The sequence below is a fragment of the Trypanosoma brucei genome, chromosome 11 (assembly GCF_000210295.1).
Source record: "Trypanosoma brucei gambiense DAL972 chromosome 11, complete sequence".
Taxonomy (NCBI): Eukaryota; Euglenozoa; class Kinetoplastea; order Trypanosomatida; family Trypanosomatidae; genus Trypanosoma; species Trypanosoma brucei.
Genome location: NC_026744.1, coordinates 395,962 through 407,306, shown reverse-complemented (window position 1 = coordinate 407,306; position 11,345 = coordinate 395,962). Strand labels below are relative to the sequence as shown.

Here is an 11,345-nt window from a genome sequence, read left to right as displayed (position 1 = left end):
AAGAACATTCACAAGTAGGAGGCACATGTCAGAGGAAAGAGGAGAGGAGACAAAATTACAATGGTATGTCCGGGCCGCTGCTGCATCATTTCGTATAGCACCTTTCCCCCCACCGCCACCGCTCAACAAACATCTGTAACGGCAACAAAACAGCACCACAATTCCTTCAGCAGGTTCCGGAATGTTACAAAAGTTCCTCCGTCTCCATATTGAACGCCCGCACCAGGTAATCATGCAGAGAGCTTACCGACCAGTCTTCGACGACCCACTGCGCATCCCTGGTGCCGCGGTCGCCCACCATGATCAGATGTGTCGGTTGCCCAATTGCACTGTTCACTACCTGTAAGCGGTTCCCAAATTTATTCCTATACTTCGCTAAGAATTTATCCACTTCTCGATCAGGTTCGTCCCGGGATTTGCTCTTCACCACTAACCGGGCCGTGGCGTACCATAACAGCTGTGGGACCTTCTCATCTACACAGCAAGACAGACACTCTTCATACAGCGTGAAATTTGTTGTGTGCTGCTTCAGGAGTGTACAATGACCACAACGAACACTAGGTTTGTCAAATCCCAATAAGCGGCACTCATCCGCTGGCCGCCCTTTGGAGTCGCCAATGTCCACATCAGCGAAGCTCCCACGGGATAACGCGAGAGAAACCAAAAGGGCAACAAAGGAATTGCACATCATATCCTCTTTTTTATTATTGTGGGAAATAATACGAAGGATGGTGTAGGGTGTCCAACAGCACAACAAGTTGAAAAGGTGTGGAAGAAACCGGGCAAATCGGGAAAGGAAACAGGCAACAAAAGGTAAATAACACGAAGCAGAGCTCATAACAAAAAGGATACGAGTATCATACGGCCAGTAGGAGTAGGGAGCGAGTTTTTCTTAGATCGCTTTCCCCCCTTCTCTGCTTTTATTCTCGGAAAAACGGCTTCAAGACATTCACAACAGATTAAACCAGAGTAGTCTACGTTTCAGCTTGTGTGTGTGTGTGTGTGTGTGTGTGTGTGTATATTTGCGTGTGCAACAAATAAACAAAAAAAGGGCCGATAAGCGGTGAAGGAACAGATGACGTCTCAAGCACTGTTCATAACCCAAACTTTTCTTCCCTTCTTGAAACTGTTGTCTCTTTTAGCTGTTTTCACGTCTGCATCTTCTTCCTTCCAGTAGGTTATTCACGCCCCTATGATGTGGGCACGGCTGAGTGGTTCTAATTTCACATATAATACATAAGGATGACATTTGGAACAATAGCGAAAAAAAAAAGGAACAAGGTTGAGAGGGTGGGAGAGTAGAAAGAAAGAAAAAGCAGCATCCTTTCCTCGACAAAACGAGTCTAGGGAATTCACAAACTGCGGAGCATCGTGAGACGATGGAAGGCGTTGGGAGCGCTTTTGCATCGCTTTTGTATGTGGAAAGATGAGATTAAGCGGCTCCACCTGAGCACATCTATTTCCGAGCCTATGTCTGTGGGTGTGCCTCCACTTGTATCGTTGTTGCGCATTGAGCTCGTCTCGCCTGCAAAGTATGTTAATGCACTTCATCACCATCCCTTCCCCGCTTCCTCCTCATGGTCACTGCCTGTTGTTTCCTCTCCACTCCTTGGCACATTTCAAACCCTCCCATAATTCCCCTCTCCTCCTTGAGTTTCTACTCCAAGTTAATTATTACTTGGATTCACCTGCTTTGATATCCTTCATATTCCGTGGCAAGGTAGAGGTGCCGTTGAACACTCTCGTAAGCTCCTCCAGACTAAGTTTCGGCATCTCGGGTGGGAATAACTTGTCACAAAGGGCATCGAGTGCCGCATCTGGAATAGTTTGCACGAACAACTTCCTTCGAATACACATCTTGAATTCTTTGGCCCCAATAACTCCCTCAGGAGAGTAATCCGTCATGGCACGAAACTCCTTTAACACCAGTTGTCGGCGCTGGTCGTATAAGGTGAGGAACTCTTCTGCCCCTCGCGCAGCTAAGGAGATCTGCTCAGCTCGAAGGCGTTTCTCCTCGTCGATACGGGGATCGACCACAAAGGCAGCGAGCTCCTCTTCGGCGCTTTGGGCATCGATTACTTCCCATGGCCGATCATCAGAAGCAACTGCAACTCCCTCAGGCATCACACGGCTCATGAACTCTTCATAAGATACATACGACTCATTTTGTTTGTCGAAGTACCTCAGGAGACTTAGCAGCTCTTGCTCGGATATGTCTAACTTTAGCCGGTTCATAATATCCAGAAAGACATCCATTTTCAGTCCAGTTGAGTTCTCCTTATCCGCCTCTCTGAACGCCTCGACCAACCCCGTTTTTCTACTTAGAAGCATTGCCCGTAGCTTCCTCACCACGTAATTGATGTCAGAGCGGATAAACTCATCGTGTTTGGTTTCCATATAGCTCAAAGACCGCTCATCGCTGGATAAGATAACGAAGGGGAAACCATTGATGGTCAAGCGCGCTCCAACGAAGAAGTCCTTTGCTGTGTAGAATTCACCATTGGGGCGCTTGCTACGCTGCCGCTGAAGAAATTTTCCGCCCACAATGCCCATGTTCCGTATAACAGGCTCGAAGATGGAGATAGTATCATCTGCTGGGTACACTGTGAGAACGAAGCGCCGGATTTCATCCTCATACTTTGCGTTATCCAACCTCATGAGGAACTTAACGGTTACATCACCATATTCCCGCATGCGATTCTCCGCGCGCTTCCGCATCTGAACTTCCTCCAACTCTTGTGCTGTCTTTTCGCGCCTGTGGCAGCCGATTGGGGCTGCTGGAGGATTTTTACCTCCCGGTATGGGATCGTATGAAGTAATACCAAATTTCTTGAGAAGGTGGTGCTGAGTATATTCATCATAGTCATAGATGAGCACATCACGACCAAAAACGTGTAAACAGTTGCCAATACGAATATCGGCGTCAGTATAGTAGTCTCTGTTGCTCGTGTCCTCAAAGGTAAGTGTACCCAATGAAGTGGGGTCGAACCTGCCATCCTTGGGTTTGGCTACGCGCTGCCTGCGGAAGAAACGCGGGAACGGATCGCGACCACTGTTGGGATAATCTTTCTCCACCAATGCAATACTGTCATCCGAAAGAAAATAGTACAGTGTCAGGTAATGTTTGGTACCGTGCAATGCCTCCATGTCATCCCACACGCAATCGCAACGCAACACCTCGCCGTCATGCTTTAGGAACTGCTGCGTGGCGCGCACCTGCTCGGGTAAGAGTGTGAGGTTCGTTGGGTCGCTGGCCGCGATGGTACGCACGGCATATATTTTCTTTGGCCGATTCTGGAGTTCCGTATATGCGTCAAAGGGAAGCGGCAGTGCCGGGTCAAGCTCTAGTCCTGACTGCGAATAGAAATCACGTGTAAACTTGTCCGCGTCGTACACCATGTACGTCCGGCCATAGAAGGTGATGGTTTCACCCACACGGAAGTTGGCAAATGTAATGGGTGATCCATCCGGAAGTGGGACGATGTGCCGTTTCAGAGAAGCGGGCATGGCAATACCGGAGTTGTCGGCAACGTCCTCTACCACACTCATGGTATTGTCCTCCAAAAAGACGTTAAAGACAAACTTCCGGACGCGTTCCCGCTCAACGAAGCTCTCGGGGACGAGTTCCTTCGTGTAAGCGTAGAAACGCAGCACGCGGCCAGTGAGGTCGACATTTTGCTCATCACTTTTCTGCGTTTGCGTAGCGGTGGGAAGCATCTCGGGAGCATACTTGGAGATGGACGAAACCGTTTGTAAGTTGAACCTTGACATGTCCTCTGGGACACCGTCAATGTGTGTATTGGTGTCATACTTCCTTCCGTGCACTTGAGTGCGGTGGTAACTCCGTCGGAGCATCTCTTCACCACACGTCATACCGGGCACCATGGGAAGAGAAAACTCCTTCTTTAGAGCCCGTGACTGCTGGTAAGCCATTGCTGAATGTGGCGGTCCACCCCACCCCCGCCAAGTGTTTGTTTTATACCTCGAAAAAAATCAAAAAAAGAAACTCTTTCCCTCCTTTATTGTTTTCCCCCTCCTCTAACCGCTTCTAACGGAGGTGACGAAATAGGTAGAGATCTCTAACCCCCCACAACGAAAAAAAAAAACAACTCTTTCCTGTATCTGACTTAGTTATTTCTGCGTACGCGTATATCTGAATGTGTCTTTCCCACTTTTCTCCTAATAATATCTACTACTATCCAATTTGGGGAAAGATGATAAAGGAGAGAATAATTTTTTTTTTTTTGAGGAGGGGAATGGAAGATATGAAAGTTTGTAGAGTTAGGGAGGAGAAAGAAGTGAATTTTTGCGTGACTGAAGCTCATGCGTGTAGATAAATATATAAATAAATAAATATAAATATATATATATATATGTAGGTGTATGTGGGTGAGTGAAAGCGTAAGCAAATGATACTTCTGTCAAACAAACACTTAACTGTGCAAATGACAGTCGAGAGTCCTGTGGGACACAAATACGCAACTCTACTTCCAACATACACAAACAAACGGGTTAGGAAGCTACAAATCTACACTTGTTAACAGTATAAGATTATATATATATACATACATACATGTATATGTTTCTGAGTGCCCGGGCGTGATACGGGTGCCGCGTTTCACACTTCTCTTAAAAAAAAAAAAGAAGAGTAATAATACCTAACGAAAGGATGAACAAGAAACATCCAGAGGAAAATCAAACACGTTAGAAAAACACCTGATCATTATTATGTAATAAACGGCACCATCCGTCCCTTTCATTGACCATTCTGTCTTTTTAAAATATTTTTCCGGACAATAGAGGGAAAAAGTACAAAAATATGCAGACACTACTCTTTCGTTTTGCAAAAGGTTGAATTGCATTGACGGATATAAGTGCATACGTAACAACCAACACAATTATTTTCTCAAAAACAAAACAAAACAAACAAATCTCTTTCCGCTAAAACCACACAAATATGTATATGGGTAAGTGAATGAAGGAGCATTACACGCCTCGAAGCGGCAACCGTTAACAATGTATGTCAATGGATTAACTGTACCAAAAAAACAAAAAAAAAGAAAAAAAGAAAAAGACACCCACCACCGAGGTAGACGAGTTACATTTATTTATTTATATCCGAGAAAGATAACTTGAGAGAATTAAAGGGGCAATTTCAAAAGTCACTACCAAACGAAACGTGAAGAGATAGAGATAGAGATAGAGAAAGAGAAGGAAGGAAGGAAGTAGCTACAATCAAATTAACCGCATAATTACACGTCACTCCAACTTCTTCACTCGTGCACAAGTTGCGATTTCCTCTAAACCCGTCGTGTTGGTTGCGGTCCAGTGACTTTATTACTGGACCTAACGGGTACCCCCCACCCCGATATTGTTAACGCCCCGTTACGTTTTCAATGCAGAGAATAGAAAAAAAAAAACATATTTGTTTGCTTCTCTTCACCCCTTCATTCTCCCTTTCTCATTGGAATCATCATCACCACCGCCGTCATGATTTAAAAAAGAAATTGAGCACACAGAGGGGAGGTGCCTCAACAATAACTGTACGTTTACACAATTGTGACATGAAAAACAAAAAAAAAAGAAAAGGAAAACACACCCCAGTCGGCCAACTCGGTTCAGCAACACACCACTTGAACTTGCCATAGCTTTTGTATTTGCGGTTATAAACGTCTGTTTTTTTTTTTAAACTTCTGGGTCGTTTTTTCCCCCTTTTACGCAGCGCGATGCAGTAGCTTTTTAAAAAAAAGACAAAAGGGAGGAAAGACAGCAAACGAAGAGGAGTGGGTGGGAGTCACCACCACTCCACACCTTGGATTATTAATGTAATGAAAAGAACAAAAAAAATGGATGGCACACTCGCACCGACATCTATCATCCAACTAATATCAGAGGAGGGACCATTATTAAATGTTCTATCGTTGTTGCCTCCCCTTCCCCACCTTTTTCTCATTTTTCTTCTTTTTTTTAAAAATAATCATTAGTACATGACCTTTGATAGCCATTTTCTCCCTTGTAACCATATTTTTTTTTTTTTCGGGCACCCCTTCACTTCTACTGCTGTTCACTAGCAACTATCAGAAACCCTTCCATGCTGGCAGTAGGAAATGACACTTATCTTCAGGCCGTTAGCGGTGGTTTGTCCTGTTGAATTACATTAACAAATATTAATGCATTTTTCTTTCATCATATCCCTCTTCTCGTTTTCTGATGGTACATACGCGGGGTAAAGGGGACAGTCAAACGGCAAAAGTTGTCTTTAAGATTAACCAGCGAAACACATACACAAACACAAACACTTTCTCTTTTTTTTTTTTCGGTTGCCCTCCAACATCTTTTGGTCAACAACGCTCCACTAGTGCGTTTGTTTGGGTTCTATGAGGATTATAGAGAGACAACAGATAGAAACTTAGTCGGACTCAAAAAAGAAAGAAAAAAGAAAGTAAAATAAAAAAAAAGAAAAAGAAAAAAAACAAACTAACCAAATAACACACGACGGGTCACCCTTCCCACGTAACAGCTTCCATCTACAGAAAAAGAAACCATGGCGTGGGGGAAGGCCCATATGGAGGTGACTGTTGCCGTGTGAGCCATGAAGCGAGCAAATATGACATGCTGCGTTGTATCAAAGAGTTGCACCGTACCATCACGGTAACCAATGGCAAGATATCGCCGTTCCGCACAGAAGGAAACACAGCAAGCACTGCAGGATGAATTCATTGCAAGACTCTTTTTTTCATTAAGAATGGCAGGATCAAAGGGGAAACTAAGTTGTCTCCGGCGTCGACCTTCCATGTCGTAGTTGAGGACATCTCCACCGTACCAAATGCGGTACAAATATTCACCTCCTGGACTGACAAGGTCAACAAATGGGGAATCTCGAACCACAGCCAGGCCCAAGTCACCCTGAAAAATACCCGTCAGGCAAACCACGTCTCCAAGCTTTTTTTCCTCTGTTTGTTGAGAAGCGTTCGCTCCCTTCTCGGCAAAATCTGTCACCTCCACAGATCCCGCTGCAGTTGCACTAAATGTTGCCCTCTTCAGATGAGGTCCCTCCGCGTATATGAGAGTGATTTTTGGTGCGTCTGTCGTCGTTTGCTCCACCGAAAGAACATATTGAGAGGGGAAAATGCTCAAACCTGTCAGTTCCATCGAGCGCACATTGGGGAGTTGAGAATTAGATATGGTCCTCGTAAGTACGGCATCGACTCTTTCCTCTGCATCTCCCAAGTACTGAAGGATACTGCCATCTCTAAGTAACAAAATAACAGTGTAATCGCAATCCTCCATATCCTTCAGAGGGATTATGCTGCAGCGGATGGCATATGATCGTTGTAGGTACTGCAAGGGGAAAGTGATGTCGGCATGCTCCACATCAATGACTAAGAAACCACCCTCATGCAGTGTCTCCTTCCTAAAACATGCCACTGCCAGGTGCGAGGAAGGCTCACTAAGGGCAATAAGTGGAACAAAATACGGCGACAACCCTCGCTCTTCCAGTTTGAAGAAAGATACGATGTTATTGTTGTCTATTCGACATTCATACACCGCAATTTCCCCCGTTTCGTATCCCAAAAGTAGCTTGTTATACGCATCAGCCCATCGGACTGTAATGACTGACTTGGACAGCTTCAGCGATGGTTGTTTAGAGCTGAATGCTAAAGTGTCTCGATTCACTATGCTAACCTTTCCGTCTTTTTGCGGAACAATAATGCCACCAGTGCGGGGAATGAAGTCCACAGTTTGAGATTTCACCCTTTCAATCCACGACCCACAGCGACTCTTGCTGTAATCCAAGAACAACAGCTTTCCGTCAGCTGAACTGCACATGAGCCTGTCCCACTTCTGATTCCTTTGCAGCTGGAGGAACATGCCTGTAACACTACCAACGTGAGGACGAAATACTGATAACTTACCCGGGACACTTCTCCCCATGTAAAACTCGGCGTAGGAAAACACAGCGACAGAACCGTCCTCTGCTCCAACGATGGCAAGTTTCGAACACGTATCAAGTAGTCCTATACGCGCACCGTAAGAAAAGAGCGATGCCGCATTTCCTGTCGAAGGAAGAAGCAGAAATGCGCCATCGAGTGCGCTGCAACTTAGTACAACTTCATCATCTCCGCAGATATCGTCAATTTGAGACCGATGAACTTTATGAGCCCACTTCAAGGCCAGAGAAACGCTGGAACTGGAGGAGGAAGAAGAATGTGCCGTGTGAATCGACCATTCCTTAATAAACCCGTCGTTGAAACCAACAATAATAGAGAGATCCTGCGCTACCCGACGTTTGCTCTTAACGCGCTGAGGATCGTTTATCCAACGAACAAGGGTTATTCTCCCACTTTCCTCCTTTGTACGAAAAACTTCCTTCCCAGAGACCGCATCCCACACAACCATCGGAGAGCCTGCGTAACTGGCAAAGATTTTGCCTGCATAGTAAAGTGAAACCGTCACACTGCTTTTAAGTGCAATTTTTTGTACGGGTATCATGTGGTCCTTCGCCAAATCCCAGAGGTGCACCATTTGATCCACTCCAGCAGTTGCGAAGCAGGCGTCACTTTCATCACTCACCGCAAACGATGTCACACGACCATCGTGGGCCACAACACGGTCGCACAATTTAAGCGACTTCGTGTGCCAAATAAAAATACTTGCTTCCTTGTCCTCAAGACACCCCTCGTTTTCTACGCGCACATAAATATAAGTTGGGGTAATCACACATTCAATCACCGATGCGCCGCTGTGATCACATGTTCCCAATACATCCATTGTGTCCGCATCCCACACCACTAGTCTACCCTTGTGATGTAGAGAAGCTAAGACAATTGGTTTATCAAAATCCATCTCCTCTTTGTTTCGGTTGCATAAGTTACGAATCCCAAGTGCTCCTCCCACTGCAGTCTCATTTCTGGAAGTAGCAGAATTTAACACACGGGGGTGATTGACACTTAAGTTTCCGTCGTAGCACTCTAATCCATTGATTCCAAAAGGCGTAGAGACAACGCGGGCATTACATGAATTTATCATGGAATGTGATCCAGGTTTTTCCGGCATACTGAGGGGCGTTGGTAGACTGGTATAGTTACACCTGTCTCTCTTTTCACCCCTCCTCTTTCAAATTACCTTACACAAAAAAAAAACACTACGCACGTTTGTGCCTAGTTCCAGATGTAATTTTTTTTTTTTGACTACTCGAACACCCCTTCCTGTGTACGTTTGCGTGTATGTGCTTCAGCACAACCAGAGAGATGAAAGGAAAAAAAAGGGGAGAGAAAGAAGTAAGCGGGCAGCGCTATATATATATATATATATATATATATTCGTTGAAGGGAGACACGGTATTAGACGAAGCCGTAAGGAAAGCACGACCCGCGTTTGACCACTAAATGGCTCAAAAATATTTTTTAAAAAACGAGGATCGTTACGAGCGCGGCTCGCGCTCTAAAATGTGGAGCTCCACTCACTTCCCCTCACCACATATTATCTTACAAGGCTCACAGTTTTTTTTTGATATGGCGCACCGTCCATTATTGCCATATAGAGCCGATTCCCCAATCACATTGATATTAACCGACGAACAACAATAACGGGAAAGTAAAAGTAACAGAAGCGAGAAACTACAAAAAGAAAAGTTACAAAAGAAAAAGAAGAAAACCAGAACAGTGATATGCGCCGTCGTGCATCCCCCTCTTAACGGTCCCATAAATGCATTTTTCTGTTTTATGTTTTTCGGCTCCAAGAACTTGAATCGTAGCTCAGAGATTTGCCGTCCGACTGGTTGCTTTCTTCTCTGGTTGTCCCTCCAATCATTTGTAAGGCCTCCACCGTAAGAGGATGAGTCACCTCACCCGACACCCGCGTTTCCGGTTCGTGTTCCTCTTCCTCTGCTTGTCTGATAGACCTTCTGACATCATCTGAACAAAGCAATACAAGGCGGTACACGCCCTCCTCCTTCACAGTAACTTTACTTATCGCATCCGTTGAGTCATCCTCGTCCTCCCAGGCTGCTATTGGTTTCTCGCGCATCACATAACAAGTCCGGGTTCCGTTTTCTTTGTGTCTCCTTTTCTTATTCGACACTCGCTCCCTTTGTACCTCAAAGAGGGCTGGCACCGACGGCCCTCGAATAAAACTCTCCCGCTCGTACGTTTTCATTGGGATGTGCAGCAGCACAATACCGTTGCGCCTTTGGGCACGGAATGGACTGCTCTCTCCACGCAACTTCTGACGCGAAGCGGCGGTGTAGAGGATTTGTTTACACCTTGTAAATACGCTTTGTAGGGGTCTGTACCAAATTTCCTTTCGAACTGCAGTTCCCTTGCTGGGTTCTGCGTTTCGTCCCGATTGTTCCCGTGCCTCCACTGTTTCGTGGGGAAGTGGATAGAACATACCTCCGCCTCCCGGACGGGCCGATATAAGAAAAGGAATACCATTAACAAAAATTCTAATGTACCCCCCAACTTCTAGCCGTGATGTGACAGCAAGTGTCTTCTCAATATCAACCACACCCATCCACGATGCAATACATCGATGCTCAGCGGACGAGAAGTGATAATGGGCATCTTGCAACATCCTCATGGTTGCTGGTTTGGTGGAAATTTCAGTTAATGACAATTCACACGGGACACACATGTAGTAGTATGGTGCTCGTTTTTCGCAACTATCGTCCTCATCAATGTCTTCTGTTGAGGTATCACAATTTTCGGTTCCGTGTGCGCCATCCGCCACATGAAGGGCACCAGTTCCCCCTTCGTTTTCGGCAAGTACTCGCCGTAGACCGTGTTGCTCTAGCCGCGCCATCAGCTCCTCCACATCATTTGCCTTCACTCCCTCACCAACATCAACAATGTTATCCCATACCTGCTCACGTCTAGAAACCACAGACCGTGACTTCTCAAGAGCACCAGATTTCAAGAGGTTAAAATCCCGCTCGCTGAAGGGGTTGTTAGTTGAACTTATTCGATGTGACATAGTGATATATATCTTACTATTCTCAGCGCTCTCGTCTCCTTTTCGACACTCTGCACCCCCAATGCAGCTCGTTCTCGCCTACATATGTAATGAAAATGGGGATTGGTGATACATTAAAAATAGTGAGCAGGAGGGAGTTGGCAACCCACAAAACACAACCAACAACTATAGAGCAAAATTTTTTAAAAAAACGGTACGCGCACTGACGATACTGCTAGTAACTTCAGGTGTCGAAAGGCGCATCTTGTGAAGATGGTAGAACGAGCACACTAGGCTTTCAATATTGTAAAGACCGATCTGGCAAGAAATAGGCTTGCTGTTACAAAAACATAAATGTATTTAGCTTCCCTGGCACACCTCCCCCCGGTGTC

General features: G+C 45.5%; 4 protein-coding genes across 4 annotated transcripts; all 4 read right to left on the bottom strand.

Annotated features, from left to right (window-relative positions):
- Positions 1–184: 184 nt before the first annotated feature.
- TbgDal_XI1530 (hypothetical protein, conserved) lies at positions 185–838 on the bottom strand (the record flags this gene model as incomplete). Its single annotated transcript, XM_011780999.1, has 1 exon — positions 185–838. The coding sequence occupies one exon, from the start codon at positions 836–838 to the stop codon at positions 185–187; it is 654 nt and encodes a 217-aa protein (XP_011779301.1).
- Positions 839–1,674: 836 nt separating this feature from the next.
- Positions 1,675–3,933, bottom strand: TbgDal_XI1520 (hypothetical protein, conserved; the record flags this gene model as incomplete). Its single annotated transcript, XM_011780998.1, has 1 exon — positions 1,675–3,933. One exon carries the CDS (start codon positions 3,931–3,933, stop codon positions 1,675–1,677), a length of 2,259 nt encoding a protein of 752 aa, XP_011779300.1.
- A 2,544-nt stretch (positions 3,934–6,477) lies between these two features.
- TbgDal_XI1510 (hypothetical protein, conserved) lies at positions 6,478–9,057 on the bottom strand (the record flags this gene model as incomplete). The annotated part of the gene is made up of 1 exon (XM_011780997.1): positions 6,478–9,057. The coding sequence occupies one exon, from the start codon at positions 9,055–9,057 to the stop codon at positions 6,478–6,480; it is 2,580 nt and encodes an 859-aa protein (XP_011779299.1).
- A 666-nt stretch (positions 9,058–9,723) lies between these two features.
- On the bottom strand, positions 9,724–10,974 carry TbgDal_XI1500 (hypothetical protein, conserved; the record flags this gene model as incomplete). Its single annotated transcript, XM_011780996.1, has 1 exon — positions 9,724–10,974. One exon carries the CDS (start codon positions 10,972–10,974, stop codon positions 9,724–9,726), a length of 1,251 nt encoding a protein of 416 aa, XP_011779298.1.
- Between the last annotated feature and the right edge of the window lie 371 nt (positions 10,975–11,345).